Source organism: Seriola lalandi, unplaced genomic scaffold (assembly GCF_002814215.2).
Source record: "Seriola lalandi dorsalis isolate HSWRI2012SDOR001 ecotype SW California unplaced genomic scaffold, Sedor1 jcf7180002054908, whole genome shotgun sequence".
Taxonomy (NCBI): Eukaryota; Metazoa; Chordata; class Actinopteri; order Carangiformes; family Carangidae; genus Seriola; species Seriola lalandi.
The window spans coordinates 461,291-478,607 of record NW_019525460.1 but is presented as its reverse complement, the minus strand read 5'-3'; the positions used below and the strand labels follow the sequence as shown (position 1 = coordinate 478,607).

Below are 17,317 nucleotides of genomic sequence, written 5' to 3'. Positions count from 1 at the left end.
CGCAGCGGAGGGTCGGAGCAACAATCTGACGTCATGCAAAAAAATAATACAGTCAGAGCAGTTCTGGAAAGTAACTACATAGATTTACTCAAGTGGGCGACTGTACTTATGCTCCACTTCTGAGGGAAATACTCTGCTACATTTATTTGACTATTATAGTTACTTGGCAGATTCACATTTAACATTCAAAACCTATGATGCATTGTTAGAACTGAGTTCAACCATGGCCAGCAACGTGGAATGGAATATATTTTCTATTCTTTCTACTTTGACTTAATTAAACAGAGTCCATCTTTGGTGCTGCACACACACGGTTGGCTTGGATCAGACTCAAATCACGATCAGTTTGTAAATATCAGCCCTTCTCTTGGTGTTTGATGGGGGTGAATAATCTGAAAATGAAAAAGAAAATCATGGTCTATGGGTCGACCTGGCTGAAAAGCTTTTTCTCAGCGTGTTGTGTAACTCATTTTCAGTTTTTCCATTCAGTGTAATTTGGATCAATAGGCATTTCACTATACAATAACCAGATCATCTTGAAAGACATTTATCACTGCTACTACATTGCTGGTGGTGATGGAGAAACTGGTATGTCCTCTCCCTCTCATCATGTCTTCCCTTCCCTCTTGGGTTTCCTTATTCCAACAACTACAAGGATAAGATTGCGGACAAAAACAACTGAGAGTAATACATCCTCATCAGCCTTAATTAGAACCAGTTCACCATCAGAACTAAATTTAACACATAAAAGGTAAATGAGTATCTGTCAATGTGCAGTAGGAGGAGTCTTACTATTCTGACAGCTACACAAATGTCCACAAAGAGCAAACTGCTCCAAGTGCAGGAGTCCAAGGAGTGAAGTTTACAAATCCCAGTGTGTAATCACCATGCAAACCCCAGTATTTGACCTGCCTGGTCAAGTATCGACGCTGTGCCTAACTAGCACTTACTGTGCACTTTCAGTGAATTCTTTACATGATTTCCTTGCACTTTCTTATTGAACAGACTTAGTTGCAAATACTTAGTACTTACTTCAAGGTCTCCCACTGCACTGAAGCCTCAGTGTTGTCCCTCACTTGTAAGTCACTTTGTATAAAAGCATCTGCCAAATGAGTAAATGTAAATAAAAGGACAATGTGCTCCTGAGGCTTAAAATTGTAAATGCAGTCTTTAACAACAGGGGAACTTCTGTTGGTTTACCTCAATTATGAACTACATCACAATAAATAATACCGTACAAAGGACCTTTTTCTTTTTTTTGATTGTATGGAATACGTTGGTATAGTGGCAGGTTAGCAAAAATTAGCTTGAGTAAAATTAGGATGACTTAAGTTTTGCAACTTTTAGAGCAGGTTCCTAGTTGCATTCAGATCAACAGTATTGTACTGTATTCCCAATGGAGAGGCCTGCTGCAAACTTAGGACTTACATCAGTGCACCAGAATATTTTAAAAAATGTCTTCAGGCTCCGACAGGCCTGGTTTGTCTGTTCCAGTTACATACCTCTGACCATAAACCTGTCAATATCATATTTTTGAGATGTTTGTGTCAATGAAAAGATCCATGAAAGAAATGTTTAATAAATTTGCATTTTATTTGACAGAATTTCTAATTCTGATTACAAAAATGTAGGCACCTTCCACAAAGTCTGCATGTTTGTCTTTTTTGATAACCTTTTTTTATAACACCATTACCGCATACCGCAAAATAGCATTAGGCCTATCTGCTTTTTCAAAGCCATGACTGAAATTAAAGCCTTGCAAAACATGTTTCTTCAGCTGGTTTTGACCATGTGTTAGACATATGATCAAAAGCAAATCACTACATACGGTATCTATCTCTGAACCCAGAATTTAAAAAAAAAAAAAAAAAAGAAGCGAGGAGTTCCCTCTGTTACATGAAAAATGTGTTAAATTTTCCTTCGCAATTGAAAGCCAAACACACCATGTAACACTTTAGTGCAGTGTCAATGCAGTACAGCTGATATCTGTATTATAGTTAGAGATGTTTCAGCAGTGACGAACTGGAAGATTTTAATCTTAGCAAGAATTACTTTTAGTTGCACAGCAGCATTCCCTTGCAATTTCATCTAACGCGTAACAAGTGATGTATAACATTACTTTAGAATGACATCCCTGACATTTTATGATTTTCCCCACATCACTTGCTAAGGTATTTTGAAAAAAGAAATCTAATTTTCCATTGAAGTCAGCACTTGAGAATGTTTGGCAGTAATCTTTTCTTTGTTTTCTCAGGTCACAAGGAAGGTTCCTCAGTATGAATCTTTGGAGAGGGCAATGATGGTGAAACGGACTTCTTGAGGGTCGCGAGCCATGAAGATCTTACAAACCTCTATAGCATCCTGCAATGCAATTGAACACAAGAGGAAAATGATGAATCGCAACTCCACTTAAGCAGATATCTTGAAGTGATATGTAGGTTTTATTCTGTGACGTCGTACCTCGAGGAAAGTATCTTCTGAGGTTTTTCTGTGAAGAATAGGGAAAGGCTTCCGGCCATCTAGGTATAACAAAAAGACACTTCATCAGGAGTTTTCAATGTGTTAATATTACAATGGCATTTAAACTCTGTCACCACCAACATGACAAATAACAACTAAATATTTTCTATATATGAGGAAACTTAAATTAACTCACCCAGTTCATATAACTGTCCTCCGACATTCACGAAAGCTATAAAATGCAGATTCACTTTCTCATCTAAGCTGGGAGCCTATAACAGACAAGAGATAAACACAAAGGTCTATTGAGTTAACACGTCTTTACATTGAGTAATAAACAGTAAAAGTTCAAGAGAGCACGTGTGGTGTTATCTCTGCAATGTCAGACAACACACACATTTATAACTCAACACAAACCTCAGTCTGTCCCTCTTGAGCACTCGACTCATGTGTAACACGTATACTCTGAAAGAAAAAGGAGGAAAAACTGTTGTTCTTGTATTATACTTCATGGTCATTTTCTCCTAAACAGCTGCATAGGTTCTTAGGCAGGCAGGCAAGAAAAACAAAAAACAAACAAACAATCTATGCAGCTGTTACATATTCACATTTTTCTGTTAGATAATGTCCGTGGCCTAGTGTTGTAACATTGTAAAAGGGGTCACTAGGAAACAGATCATTCAATGAGGTAAGATTACAAGATACTGATTAAGCTCATGTGACGTGTGGGGAAATCATTTTGTCATCTGTTCACTTACTGACTGAAGATAGAGAAAAATATCCAAGAAGCACAACCCCTCCCCCCGTTCCCTTTTGTGACCAGTAGGCCAAACAAATCCAAAACCATAAGCGTAATTCTTCCACTCGTGTGTCTATCTGACCTCTTCATTGTGCCAACCTTGAGCAAAGATTTGCTCTTCGGTGTTTTCCTACCTCATCTTTTTCCAGGAAGGCAGCCCTTTCCTCTGGGGTCATTTTAGAGGTTTGTTCAAGAAACTTCTTAAGAGCAGAATCAGGCTCTAAGGAGAGAGAGGAACATACAGTAAAACCAATACAAAAGTGTCTGCTAGCGAACATGTGCTTTGATTTTCACCTGGATAATATATCAATACACAGAAGTTGTGATAGAATATTATGTTATGTAAGGTATTGTGGTTATTATGATAAACGTAATCTTTTCCTGGTCTAAAAACAAAGTCTGAGCTATTCTAGCTCAATAAAGTGACCAATAAATACCTCTAACTGTTTTGCCGTTATATCAACACTACTTATTATTTCTCAAAATAAAACCCAAATAGTGCCATATTGTCTGCAACCATACAACCATATTGAGTCGTAAACATGGGAATCTCTTCCTACCGTCCCGTATGATGTGAATAGAGTAACTACTCACCAAAGTCCAGATGTGCCTGGTTGTTTGCCACTGCGTGAATTAACCCTATTGTTCCACAGGCGTTTCCGATAGTTTGCTTAATGAAGTAGACGTCAGGCGAGACGTCCTGTCGCTGATCCTTAAGTTTCTCTTCTTCTTCTTGCTTGAATGCCTCATACTGGACAGCAGCAGGAGAGAGGAGAAAGATTTGTTGAACATTGTTTCGCATTAGCATTAACATAGGGCTGTGTATCCAAAGTGCACAGGGATCTGAAGTTGAAATATGCATGATGTGAAGACATATATTATGGTTAACTAACAAAAAGTTGGTGCATTATATACCAAACATGTAACAAGAATAAATTAAAATACCTTCTCTGTCACTGGGAAGAGGAGTAGCACTGCGCACACAGGTCTTGGCACCATGCTGAGAAGCTCTGGATCCAATCCATATACATCTCCAAATTGCCAGGTAGGCCTCATACCCAAACAATTAACAAACTGCACAAAAGCTTAGAATAAATTTGTATGCATACAAAGACATAAAGCCAACCTAGCCTCTACTAGTTGTTAATGTTTACTGCTGACCAGAGGCCACATTATCAGGTAGAAAATACCCTGGGCAGCTGCATGAAATGTACAGACGGGTGTCAAATTACAGGAAAAAACAACATGAAGTGTCTTAATAAGGTGTTGGGCCACCACAAGATGCCTAAACAGCCTCTATGCTAGTTGGCATTGGCTCTACAAATCTCTGGAGCTCTACTGGAGGGATGGTATGTCATTCTTCCTTCATTTGCTGTTTTGATGAGGATGGTGGAGAGCGCTGTCTCATGTCAATCCAAAAACCACCCATAGGTGTTCAACTGGGTTGAGATCTGGTGATTTCGATGGCCATAGCATATGATTCGCATCATTTCCATACTCATCAAACTGTTCACTGCCCTGTGTGGAAGCATCTGTGTTTCTCCACTCTTTTATTTATTTAGATTTTCCTTTAAATTTGTCCCCGTCTGTATCTAACCATGTAATCTGTTAATATATTCTTAGATATACAATTAAAGCATGCTCCTACCAACACATTCTGCTAATGGTTATGGAAGATTCTTTGAGGCATGTCTCCTGCCATTAGCCTAAGTTTATTCTTTAATGTCAGTGTTACATTGGCTGTAGCATCGCTGCCGGGTAGGCCTTGTAACTCAGTCTGCACGTCGCTTTGACATCGATTATTCAGGCCCATCTGGTGTTAAATTCAGTCGGAACAAAATACTCACCTTTGTCATGACCTGGCAAGAAAACACAAAAACACAAATGTTAATCAACATTAACTGTTGCTGTTCATCAAAGCAGCCACACCGGCTTCAGCTTTGTTCTCTATGCTAGCATCAGTTAGCCGGCCCTCACATGCTCTCTGAATGAATGACTTCGATAAAAACGTGGTACAAACATCAACAGTACATACTTCTGGGTTTGACTCCAGAGGCAGCCAGCGTGGACAGTCCATGTTGCAGTAACGTCGAGTGTTAGTCGCCTTTCAGCAGAAAACTGAAACTGATTTACAAAAATCTGTTTGACAGCTGCAAATCACTTCCGCGTCTGGAAAGTGCACCTTGACATGTAGGTGAAACGCAGGGGTACTCGCTTCTTCACAAACCATAAATACACCACACCCAGAACTTTATAACACAAACAGACACGTTATGAATATTAATTCGTACTAATTAATAGTTTATAAGCTTAATAGTTTTTGCCATGATTCTTTGTCTGCAAAATGAAGGATATTTGAATGTAATACCCACATTAACAACCCAACAGTGGACCAGTCCGTGGTCATGGGCGTGTTTCAGAGAGACAGATTCCCAGCGGCTGTGGTTGTTTATTCCTTCTGATATGATTAATTTTGCGTATCTAATAATTAAAAAAAAATCAATAATAATAATAATAATAATGATAATAATAATGAAAATAATTCTACCAAATCCAGAAACCGGTTGGACTCAGTGTGTAGTAACATGTTGCCGCCTCACGGTGCCCCTGTTGTTCCTCATTAGGTCCTCCCTTAATAAAATACCTTATTAATCAAAATCTATTGCAATTTCATCACAGTGTCTAAATGTTTATCACTGTAAATAGAAATTAGCATGCATCTTTATGAAAGCAAATACAAAATAGAAAGACCAAAGACATTAAAGCAGGAAAACAATAAAATGAAATACAACAAATAAATGAATAAATAAATAAGAAAAATAGTATGAATAATGAGTTGAATAATGATGTACTGCATGCTAATGAAAATAATGGACAGGCCTTGTAGAAATGTTTGTAATAATTTGATTTACTGCATGTACAAATTTTGCCTCTCTCTCCTGTTAGACTGTTGGTGAACTCAATTAACCGTTTGATTATTTTCAATTAAGTTTCCATTTGCACTTTACGCTAATAGCCATGTCCATCTTACCGGGGACATCTTCTGGACTTCATATTGGAACAGCGCCGCCAAATACTCTTTGTGTAACAATGACCAGCTCACAGTCAGTGAGTCACTTCAATAAGAAAATAACTAGAGGCCAGCGCCTTGGGAAAAACCGTCTAAACATGTTGCGTAAAAAAATGCACATTTACAACTCAAACACTTTGAAGAAACGGAACTACTGTCATTAATGATGGTAAACATCACTTGGCCTAAGCTAACAGCCATGGGATATTCAGAGCCGGAGGTATCACTTTTCTCATCCACCAATTACTTTCAAATGACGTCGGACTGATGAATAGGAGGACTTAAGTAGCCGGGGACCAACGTAGTGAGGTTAACTTACGAATCTTTACTTCTCATTTTTACCTGCATCTCACAGCACCAGCATCCCCTGCAGCTTTGACACCTTTCTCTGGAGGGAAAGGCGGTTGGAGAGCACTAAGTGAGTACATTCAGCTTGTTTAAGCAGCCACGAAATTGAATGCAAAATTCAGCCCATGCCGCTTCTATAAGTGGTATTAGATAGATGGTACCTACTTACCTGCTATGGCATATGGCTTGAGAAGAAATCTGTAGGTATTCTGTTACTCTGGTTGGAAGCAGCTGTCTGCAGTAAAACATCTTCAAATCTTACTGAGATTCTGTAACTGTCCTCCTGCTGTTAGTAAAATGGTGAAACAAAGTCAGAGGAATGCCCAAACATTATCTCAAAAAGTTCATATTGTATTTATATAGGCTGTTGATGGGAGAAATAATACATGTTTGGATCGATTACATTACAGAACAGCTCAGCTGTCACTTCTCCATAAAATAGACCTGGTGTCCTAAATCGCTTTTTGGGGTGCATTTGTGCCTTGTTTGAATAAATGACACCTTAAGCCTGAAATGTTAATATAGCCTAATGGTTAAGTGTAAGTATGGCCTATATATGGCGTTTAAGGCGTTTTAAGGATTCATATTAATTCTGAAATAATATATATAGCATATATTTATTAATATACAGTGTATCAGATGACTTTCTTCTAAACTACATGTTATTTCGATTAGCACTGTGCTTTATCTCACTAACTGCACATGCGCAGTAACAAAGTTTCACATATTTTAAAACACTTTCCACATCACTTCTCTTGAGGACAACTATGAACAAGACTGAAAACTTCCTCTTATAGACCCCTGACTATTGATTAAGTCAGACTTGATAATGTGAACTTATCCTTTAACTGCTGCATGTGCAGCCACCTGCTGCACCCTCCTGCATGTTTTTGCATCTAATTAAATTTCTCCATTTAACTGACCAACATGTCCCTGTCTCTCCGACAGCAAAATGACTGAAACGGATACCCGGAGTCATCATACTGGAAAGCAAGAAAATGGAAAAGCCATGGCAAAAACATCAGAGGTGGATGATGCTTTTGACAACACCTTAAATGATAATGAGGGTTCTCAACCACCGATAGTGGTGGTGTGGAGAAATGTCATACTGATGTCTCTCTTACATATCGGTGCGCTTTATGGACTGTTCCTCATTCCCTCTGCATCAGTTTTAACTCTCGCATTATGTAAGTATTTAGTAAATAATACAGCAGCCTTTGCAGCTTTTGTTTAGTTTTTTTTCTCGTAAATCCCTGCAGACTGTGTGCTAATGTTGTATGATACAGCCTGAGGGGGCTTGACTGGGTGTGTTGTATGCTCCAAATTAGAAATATGTGAATTTCAATGGAAGTAGCTAAACTGAATGAATAGAAATTGGACAGAATACTCCAAATGTCCCAATCCAAAGCCCTTGAAATACACTCAGCGGTTTTAATATAACAGTGTGAAGGCAGACCTGCATGCTCCCGCCTTCCTATCTCCACACATACATGACTTTACTTGCAACAGAGGGGCCTAAGTGTAACAAAAAGACATAATGCAGTAACTAAGATATCTGACCTTTTTCACTTCTCTTTCTTCCAGCTGCAGTTTTGTACATCCTCACTGGTCTCGGCGTGACTTGTGGAGCACACAGATTATGGAGCCACAGATCTTTTAAGGCTTCTTTTCCCTTGCGAGTCTTTCTTGCTATCTGTCAGTCCATGGCCTTTCAGGTAAAACAAGAAAAAATGAAAGAATTGCATTGTATTCCCATTTATTCCATGAAAGTTTCTACCTAATCTTAAAATATATTATGCTTTATATTAATCACATTTACTTGTTACAGCATTTACTACTAAAATTAATAGTGGCAAAGGTACAATTTGATCTTCAAACAAATGTGTAGCCAATGATTTTGGCAAAATTATTAGTCTTTGGATGTGTCACGTAATCCTCTCGATTTCTGTCTCTGTCTGTGCAGAATGACATATACGAGTGGGCGAGGGACCACCGTGTTCATCACAAGTATTCCGAGACAAATGCAGACCCCCACAATGCCAAACGGGGGTTTTTCTTCTCCCACGTTGGTTGGCTGCTCTGTCGCAAGCATCCCAGTGTCATTGAAAATGGCCGTAAAATAGATATATCAGACCTGAAGGCAGATAAAGTGGTCATGTTCCAAAGAAGGTGAGAAAACACTAACTAGAGTTTGTCTTTGTTGTTACTGCTGTTTTTTGTTAAATATGTAATCAGCTGCAGTCACTTGAGGCTATTTACTGAGACTTACTGGATTCACAAGCTCTGGTGCTTCATAACTGTTGCAGAAGTAATCCTGTTTCCTGATGGGACATTGTTTATCTACTTCCTGCATTATCACTGAATGTTGCCACTGAATGTGTTTTTAATGCAGAATAATTACATATAAATGCACATATAATGTTTGTTCATTCCTGTGTGTCTTGTTAAATTCCCCTCTGGTCCAAGATAGTACAGGATGTTTTAGGATCAGTTCGTTAATATGTTTATAATTTCCCTCATAAAAATGTAAGATTAAATTTGTGGCCTCCATGGGGCCTTTCACTGTGACATGGGTACAGATTTCGGTGAGATGACATATCTAAAGTGTGTCGTGGGATTATAAATGCATGACTTTTGTTGGACAAAAAATTTGATTCAGTGCCAGTGTCACAGTCAAGGGTTGTCATTTGTTGTTTTGACTGCTTGTCGATCTCAAGAGGGCGGGTGTTATGTGATGTGAGCTGGCATGAAGTCATAGAGGAGTGGGAGGAAAAGAATCAATTTGATTTCATTTAGTCTCGGGGTTAGGCTGAATTACAGGCAGTTGACAGCGGATCTGTGTCAGGAATATTTTGATCTTTGATTTTAGGTACTACAAGTTGTCTGTGGTGACCCTTTGCTTCCTTATGCCCACGCTGGTGCCCTGGTACTTCTGGGGTGAATCCTTGGTTGTGGCGTACTTCATCCCTGCGGTCCTGAGATACGTTCTGATGCTCCATGGCACCTGGCTGGTCAACAGTGCTGCGCACTTGTGGGGCAACAGGCCTTATGACAAGACCATTAACCCAGCGGAAAACCCACTGGTATCTCTCAGTGCCGTAGGTAAAGAAACTGCATGTTTGCTATTCATTATAGCCTACTGTAATCTTTCCTACAGTAATGCCCTGTACTGTCACCTTCCATGCATTTTGTGTAATTTAATGCATCTTCAGGAATGCTGTTATTTTAACTGGTTACCACAGTTTTTCCAAGTTACTTCCTTTTCCATAAGCACCCAAAGCAGCTGCAGTAAACACATTATTTAGTAAATGGATTAGTAAAGACTGTAGCCGCTTGGTCTGGAGACAAGTTGTAGCATATTCAGAATGCTTTCTCATTGCAATCTGGAACAAAACACTGGAGCATAACAGATCCAAAAAAATTAAAATTATCCATCAAGTTCTACAGAGTTCCGGCTGAAACTTTATCAGCAATATAAATCGGCAACAGATTGTTAAGCTTATTAATTTGATGTTTTCTGCTGTAATGCTCCATGGGATTCTTGGTTATTTTAGCTCCAAAAGCTGTTGTGTCTCTCATGAACCAGACTCCTTTTAAACCTTATCTGCTCATTGTTTGGTCTGATGATTCAACCTTGATTAATCTATTTAGAGACAACTGTGCTGTTACCAACCAGTGTCATAATGATTACAAAAACTCCTTTAGCAAATCTGGTTTTGGTAGCTTGTAAGTTACATTACATAACAGTCAACCTTTAAGGTTTTTTGTCTCAAAATAAATTATCAGTCACATGCTGCCAATAGCTGTTTGTCACTTCTCCATCCGGTGATGTGTTCAAATTAGGATAAAGCAGATTCGTATCTTCATTCAAGTTATGCATGTGAACAAACTGTTTTTCTCTTTGGTTTTCAGGGGAAGGCTTCCACAACTACCATCACACATTCCCCTTTGACTACGCTGCCAGTGAGTTTGGCTGGAAGCTCAATCTCTCCACTGCCTTTATAGATGTCATGTGCTTCCTGGGTTTGGCCAAGGACCGCAAGAAGGTGTCAAAGGAAACGATCATTGCTCGCATGCGGCGAACGGGGGACTCAGCCAAAAGTGGCTAAATCCCACCAGCCTCAAACTCTGTAACTGATGCCAACATGCAAGATCAAGACAGAATGTAGCAACATGGAAAGCAGCATTTTGGTGGTGGGGTGGTAATTACGATGCTTCTGATTATAAGTTCTTTAGACTAATGTTGAATTTGTTAATATATGTGTCAAAGCAGTAATTTACAGAATTTTATTATTAATAGATCTGTTAATAGTCTTTGGCACCTTGGAACCTTTACTGAAACCCTTAAGTATTTTTTTTTTTTTTTTTTGCTTAGGGCATTTTGCTCTAACGTCAGTCAGTAGTTCTTTGTCTCATTCTACAGGAAGTGGAGGTTGATTTTGATATTTGTTTGTCTTTTTTTCAGACAATGTTCTTTATTTGAGGTAAACCAGTAGTTTTACTAAACCTTAAGTTGTAAAATGTCCATTAGTGTTCAGATGTGTTATACTGTGACACTTTTAAACCCGCTGTTTCCAATTGTCCAAGGGGCTCTTAATGCAAGTCTTTATTCTCTGGTCTAACACAATGTATACCTTGAGAAGAGAAGCAAACTTCAGCCACAATCTTCATGGAGATGCCTCTGGACTGAAACATAGAACCAGACTTCTGGAATCTTAATCAGACATTAAGGTCTTCATCTCCCTCAGACATGGCCAATGAAGCATGTGTAGGAGGGGGTGTTTAATTTTTCTGCTGTTTGATATCATTGAAACATATCAAGAATCTTGCCCAAATGCCTCATGAGGCTTGGCACACTTATTTAAAAAACATAATAAAAGTTCAAGTTATGGTAGTAAATTAGAGCTTAAATTGTCAGTAAGAATCTCCTAAAAACTGAAACCCCTCATCCATAATGAAAATAAGGCGACAAATCCTAAGTATTGAATTAATACTGAATATGACTTATAATTTTAACCTTTGTAGGAGGAATTATATATTCTGCTTTGGCACTAATATTGCATCAGGTCCAGCAGAGGTTAAGAATCTTGAAATGTTTTTATCTTCCTCTTGCTGCTGACATAATCGAGCCAGAGTATCTTTTAAACCCTTCTCTCTCCCGTTTTTGGACATGTGCTTGTTGAAATGAAAGCCTTGCCTCCTGTCTGCACAACTGATGGGGATCTATAATCCTGGGCTTTTATTCCTCACCCACATCAAACAATGTTGAAAGACTGCTGTATGTGAAACCACCATACATATTTAAAATATCAACAAATATTCTTTGAACATTTCTTGAGCAAAAAGCGAGTGAAAAGAGAAAATCAATGCTGGGGTCATTAGTGTTTGATATCAACACATCTTTCCAATCCATTTTAAAGATAAGTGAACCTGCTCCCTCTGCTGGAGAGTTACTTTATGGCAAGTCAAAGAAACGACTCAAGTAGTGCATCCTCCTCCTGTGTGAAATCAGTAAATGTCTCAGTGTATCTCCCAAGAAGTAAAATAGGTGAGAAACAGAAAGTTGTTCCCTGAGTGTAGCAAAGCTACAAAAAACAAAGCCACTTAAGGTTTAAAATTGATTTGAATGAATGATTTTCAAAGAAAGAAAGAAAGAAATGGGAATGTAAGAATGAGTGGGGAAGAATGGTAAATAAATGGCTGTATACATACAGCCTGTCATTCTTATACACTGTGGGCCTGGTCTATCTCCTGCAGGGAGGGGGAGCCAGGTAACAAAACGTCTGTCCAAATTCATGATCATGGTGATGGAAGAAAAAGACACTCCGTTACAGTAGGTGGCAGTATGCACCTTTTACGATGGTTTACAATCCGCTAAAATAAAACAAGGAAAATAATGTTGGCGACTCTCTGCAAAGGAGAGGAGTTGTTTGGCCAAAAATTCGCTATATTTGTCACTACGCGGTTTTTTCGCAAATAACAGTAACATATTACTTTTAAAAAAAAAGTTGCTCAAGAGGTTTTTTTTTTAAAGTTTCCAAATCTAGGGAGAGTTGGTTACACTGGCGGTGACAACTGCAGCCTGACTGGGAGAGAAGATGCCAGCAGCAGAGGAATTACATGGTGGGTTTTTAATTTTGAACATGCATCACATAGTGTTACAACGTTTACAACAGGTTGTAGTTTGACTAGAAAAACGAATAAGTTTGGCTAATCAGTTAGCACTCCGCACCATCCGGGTTAGCGTTAACTTAACACAGTAGCTAGCCGGGGAGTTTTGTCGAAGAGCGTTTCCCTGTCTACAAGTGTGTTTCCCCTTTACCTGAATCTTAACCAAACGACACGCACAACCCAAACCAGTCGTCTTCTGGGATGCTAATCTGACCCCCTAACCCCTACCAGTTACCTGTGGCTACACCTAAACATCACCTTAGCGCCAGTTAGTGCCTCTCGTGTGTTAGCTCTGAAAACAAGCTAACCGGCGATGTTAAATAAAACAAAACAAAAAAAACATGGACGTTTATAAACCTACTGTTTTTCCGATAGTATTTTCAGAATCTCTTCTAGCCTCCTGGAAGAACCACTTTTCCCTCCGCTGCATGATACAAAAGATATTTTAAGCTGGTTCCCTTGTTGCCTTTGTGTTACCTGTCAGGACGGCAATGTTAGGTTCAGTTAACCCAGATCCTGGGAATGATGCATTTGCTTCGTAGTACAGGCCTCTGGTAGCCGGAGGACTGTCAGCATTGTGTTGAATCTGAACCAGGAGACACTTGTATGTTGCACCCTTTGTTTCATGCATTAAAAAAAAAATTGTATTAATTGTCATTTTATTTTTAATTTATAAACTATTCTCTTCTCTATCAGTCATTACTTATTATTGTATTTTGCTTGATTTGTTGCCTCTGCTTATTATCCTCTGTCCCTTACCCCTCTTTACTGTCCTCTGTTTACTGAATAAAGTTCTGACAAAAAAAGAGATTTCTAATGAGATTCATCAAGGACAAATATGATAACATTGAGTATATTTGCTGATATCTGTAATAGTTTTGCAATAAATAAATAATTGAAATAACAAATGCTATTGTAGTTGCAGTTGCTTGCCTTCTCTTGTAAAGAGAGCAAGGAGGTACCATAATTACTATAGTCAGACTCACATGACTCCATGACCAGTGAGCTTCTTGAGACCACTGGTTGTGGCTGCAGAAATATAGGGGAGACCTTGTGATAAATGAATTGCTTCACTTCTGTATTTCAGGCACCAACAAACTTGTAGACAACATCTGTAGGCTTTCTCCAGATCTGTTAGCGGAAGCAGTGAGTATCTTTTATCTCAAGTTGTCTGCAAATCCCGATGTGTACCGAAAGCAAGTTACATTTTTACAAAAAAGACATCTGAGTATACGACACAGTCTTTCATTTATAGCTTAGTGAGTCATTATAGAAGTGCTTATAAGAGAAAAAAAACACACAGGTCACATGTCATGTTGTTATTACTGCCCACTAGTATTTGTTGGATTACCACAGACACTCGTGCTTCCTGCTTCTTCACACGTCAAGTTTTTAAGATTTGCTGCAAGGCGAAGTTCTTGTGGACTAAACCCCTAGTGCGATAAACAACTGGATGCTAAATACAATGTAATAGTGTCATCTAAGGGCTACTGGTAGCCATGCTCTGCACAAGTTGCACAGGATGTGGTGTTGTTGCCATAGAGGTTGTGCTGTAGTTCTGATAACTAATCTTATAATCTCCACAGTGTCAGCACATTCTGACTTATCTTCAAGGGCAGGCTAGAGGAGTAGATTCAGCTGAAATTTCTGATGTGAGTCAATCTTTCCTTGGATTTTTTTTTAACTTATAGTAACCCATCTTCCCAAGTTCCTCTTTCATTACTTGTTTTTGTTGTTTTTATTCTGCTGGGCAGAGGTTTCAGAGAGCTGGAGTCAGACTTGACCATGAAGCTCTGCAGAACATTATCAGATTTCTTTTGATAACATTCAGGTATTTTTTTATCCTATTTTTTCCCTCTCATTGCACTTTGTTAACTTGATAAATGTTGCACACATTTATTTCTTATGTAGCCCGTCAAAAGGTAAAAGTCATACACAAAAAAGCACACTGTTGTAATGTAAGCAGTGATGGTTAACATTTGTATCGCCAGGTCGGCTGGGAAGAACAACCTCTCTGGAGATGACCTTGTATTGAGGCTGGAAGAAGGCAGTAACAAGTGGTCCAAAGCTTCCCTTCAGGTGCTGCACAGCTTGTGGAGTGAACATGGTGCATTAGTCCATGCTCAGCAACAGGTTCAGACCATGTTAAGCATCGGCCAGGTATATCTACATTTAACGCAGTAAAGCAGTCACTCATTTTCAAATATTTTTTGATGGCCTGAAAACAGTTGTTATTGTTTATTTTACTGTATCTGTCTAGTTAGTGGACATACAGTGGAAGCTCGGCATGGCAGTGAGTTCCGACACCTGCCGATCTCTCAACTCCCCGTATGTGTCTCTGCTGCTGAAGATCATTGAGCCCTCTGGACAGATTTGTCAGAGGTCTTTTGAGATGACCATTCCCCAGTTCCAGGTCTGTATTTATTGACGTAAATGCAGTGTTGCTGGTGTAATTTATGACTGGCGTGATTTTGATTTTTGTTTTTGTCCTCTGCAGAACTTTCACAAGCAGTTCAAGGAGATGGCAGCTGTTATGGAGACTGTATGATGGCTGCAAGGACACCTAAGTCCTTTGCAGAATTATGCCCCAGTTTACATGTAACCACTGGAAGAACAGCTCGAGCCAGGTTTTTGTCTGTCAGCTGTCTCAGAATGTGGATACGAATTACTGCAATTGTTATTTGTCAGTTTTGCACTTCAGTTTTAAGCGATTTACTGCAGCTGGTAAAATAGCTGAAAATGTTTGTCGTCACTTTGAATGCCAAGATTTCAGTGTACTCCCTCCTTTAACTTATTCAGATATATTGAATTTTAGTTTAGGGACATGTAGCATAGAGGGCTGAACAATTAATCGAAATATAACCAAAAATCACAATATGGCCCAAGTGCAATATCCAAATCGCAGGAGCTGCAATTTTTTGATAAAGGCAAAATGTGTCACAGCATATCATAAATGTAGCATTGTGGTGCTACAGAGACGCCTTGGCCTACAAATCATATTCCCCACATGTAAAGGAACATGCTTGTTTGGTATAAGCCCCATCAAAAATTTCAAAATCAAAATTTTTCACTCAAAACTCAAAAATGACCAGTCCGACTGAAGTTGTATTGCATATCTGCCATAATATGTTTTTTTTTTTTTTTTGCATATTGTTCAGCCCTACTGGTGTATAACTACTCTGCTAGTACTACAAAACCCTGACTAATATTCTAATTGTGCTGCATTTGTTTATTTGTTACAAACATTGATATGGTTTAGCTTAACTGCATTTTGTTTCTCTGGCTTTGATCTTATAATAAATTTCCACAGTGAGTCAACCGTTGCTTATATTACTGTTTTTTATTCTACGGTAAGAGATTGTGATAAGCTCACTATACAACATCCCCTCCACCATATAGTTTCAGAAAGTGTTTCCATATCTACTTTGCAGCACAGTCGTTAGTTTGAAAAGCTTCTCAGTAAAATGCAGCATGTGAACCTTTTTTTTTTACAGTCCTTGTGCTTTCTGCTAATGACTGTGAAGACTTTTGCTGTTTGTGTTTTCCATGGTAACTGTTAAACATCCGTTTTCTGAGTTGGCCTTTGCCTTTTTTTGTCCCATCATCACTTGTGTGTGATGCAACAGTGACACAACTAATGATTATTAAATCTAAACCCTTATTGGGCGTTATTTGCCACAACTTCACATCTTGTGGCAAATCAATGTAAAAACAATTATACACTAAATCAATTGAATCTGTAAATTACTGTCACTGTTAACCATCTCACAGAATCCACTAAGAAATAATTCTGAGGTACTTTTGGATAGACTTATATCCTAACTGGTTCCTGATGTGAGTGTCTGAGGCTCTCTCTTTGTTCTGGTAGGGAGTCCAGAGGGTCTGCAGCATACTGACCAATGCTTTAATTATCCAGTGTGCAGATTTATTTTTTATTGATGCTTAAGATCATTTAGATTTGACTCAATTCTCACTGCAATGCATTTTAGACAGTTGATTGAATATAATGTCAACATTCAAGAAACAAAAATACAACCACAGGATTTCATGAAATATGGCTTTGGGGCGTAGTGTTTGTATGTTTGGTGGCCTGTTCTGCAGTATGAAATTCCTCCACAGTAAAAACGTGAACATTCATAGTCTTCATCAGTAGTGTGGGGATTGGTAGGTTGCAGAACTCTGGCGGCTACTGCCCCAGTGATGAGGTTATATATGGCAAAGCTACTATTTTTGGGATAGGCAGATTCATGGCAGATGGCACATGGAAATCTAGTGCATGATGCATATCAGATGTGATCACAGCTGTCCAAAACTGATTCAGCACAGGCTGCGTGTAAACAGATAGTTGTAAACCGCCTTCATGAAATATTGCATATGATCATTGTGCTGCCAACACAGAGAGGCGGAGCGTCGTCCTGTCACGTTTCGCACAGCGGCTCTGCCCTACCCACTCCCCCAGCACATGGGAT

The 17,317-nt window shown here is 38.9% G+C and overlaps 3 protein-coding genes across 4 annotated transcripts; 2 read left to right on the top strand and 1 right to left on the bottom strand.

Moving 5' to 3' along the window:
- Nucleotides 1-1,574: 1,574 nt before the first annotated feature.
- Nucleotides 1,575-5,443, bottom strand: uchl3 (ubiquitin carboxyl-terminal esterase L3 (ubiquitin thiolesterase)). 2 transcript variants are annotated; one of them, XM_023430623.2, is made up of 9 exons: nucleotides 5,295-5,443; nucleotides 5,107-5,118; nucleotides 4,205-4,333; nucleotides 3,854-4,010; nucleotides 3,394-3,479; nucleotides 2,878-2,925; nucleotides 2,657-2,732; nucleotides 2,461-2,519; nucleotides 1,575-2,361 (listed from the first exon to the last, which is right to left on the bottom strand). In XM_023430623.2, the coding sequence occupies exons 1-9, from the start codon at nucleotides 5,334-5,336 to the stop codon at nucleotides 2,272-2,274; spliced, it is 699 nt and encodes a 232-aa protein (XP_023286391.1). In that variant the 5' UTR covers nucleotides 5,337-5,443; the 3' UTR covers nucleotides 1,575-2,271. The 2 variants fall into 2 exon arrangements, with proteins under 2 accessions (XP_023286391.1, XP_087025845.1); XM_087169719.1 differs by lacking the exons at nucleotides 5,107-5,118; nucleotides 5,295-5,443 and adding an exon at nucleotides 4,995-5,100.
- Nucleotides 5,444-7,605: 2,162 nt separating this feature from the next.
- On the top strand, nucleotides 7,606-12,024 carry LOC111673048 (acyl-CoA desaturase-like). Its single transcript, XM_023430689.2, has 5 exons — nucleotides 7,606-7,864; nucleotides 8,262-8,392; nucleotides 8,641-8,846; nucleotides 9,547-9,779; nucleotides 10,590-12,024. Exons 1-5 carry the CDS (start codon nucleotides 7,630-7,632, stop codon nucleotides 10,784-10,786), a joined length of 1,002 nt encoding a protein of 333 aa, XP_023286457.1. The 5' UTR covers nucleotides 7,606-7,629; the 3' UTR covers nucleotides 10,787-12,024.
- A 522-nt stretch (nucleotides 12,025-12,546) lies between these two features.
- Nucleotides 12,547-16,166, top strand: commd6 (COMM domain containing 6). Its single transcript, XM_023430651.2, has 7 exons — nucleotides 12,547-12,800; nucleotides 13,936-13,994; nucleotides 14,435-14,500; nucleotides 14,603-14,679; nucleotides 14,840-15,008; nucleotides 15,109-15,261; nucleotides 15,346-16,166. Exons 1-7 carry the CDS (start codon nucleotides 12,776-12,778, stop codon nucleotides 15,394-15,396), a joined length of 600 nt encoding a protein of 199 aa, XP_023286419.1. The 5' UTR covers nucleotides 12,547-12,775; the 3' UTR covers nucleotides 15,397-16,166.
- Nucleotides 16,167-17,317: the final 1,151 nt, after the last annotated feature.

What these genes read in the sequence shown, in the direction of transcription:
- uchl3 (XM_087169719.1), bottom strand. Translation starts at nt 5,072, where the DNA reads ATGGGCCTGAATAATCGATGTCAAAGCGACGTGCAGACTGAGTTACAA. An exon ending in TCTTCCCAGTGACAGAGAAG is followed by an intron (nt 4,011 to 4,204) that starts GTATTTTAATTT and finishes GCTGCTGTCCAG; the next exon opens with TATGAGGCATTCAAGCAAGA. An exon ending in AGGACAGTTATATGAACTGG is followed by an intron (nt 2,520 to 2,656) that starts GTGAGTTAATTT and finishes TGTTATACCTAG; the next exon opens with ATGGCCGGAAGCCTTTCCCT.
- LOC111673048 (XM_023430689.2), top strand. Translation starts at nt 7,630, where the DNA reads ATGACTGAAACGGATACCCGGAGTCATCATACTGGAAAGCAAGAAAAT. An exon ending in GTGGTCATGTTCCAAAGAAG is followed by an intron (nt 8,847 to 9,546) that starts GTGAGAAAACAC and finishes CTTTGATTTTAG; the next exon opens with GTACTACAAGTTGTCTGTGG. An exon ending in GGTATCTCTCAGTGCCGTAG is followed by an intron (nt 9,780 to 10,589) that starts GTAAAGAAACTG and finishes TTTGGTTTTCAG; the next exon opens with GGGAAGGCTTCCACAACTAC.
- commd6 (XM_023430651.2), top strand. Translation starts at nt 12,776, where the DNA reads ATGCCAGCAGCAGAGGAATTACATG. An exon ending in CAGATCTGTTAGCGGAAGCA is followed by an intron (nt 13,995 to 14,434) that starts GTGAGTATCTTT and finishes TAATCTCCACAG; the next exon opens with TGTCAGCACATTCTGACTTA. An exon ending in ATTCAGCTGAAATTTCTGAT is followed by an intron (nt 14,501 to 14,602) that starts GTGAGTCAATCT and finishes TCTGCTGGGCAG; the next exon opens with AGGTTTCAGAGAGCTGGAGT.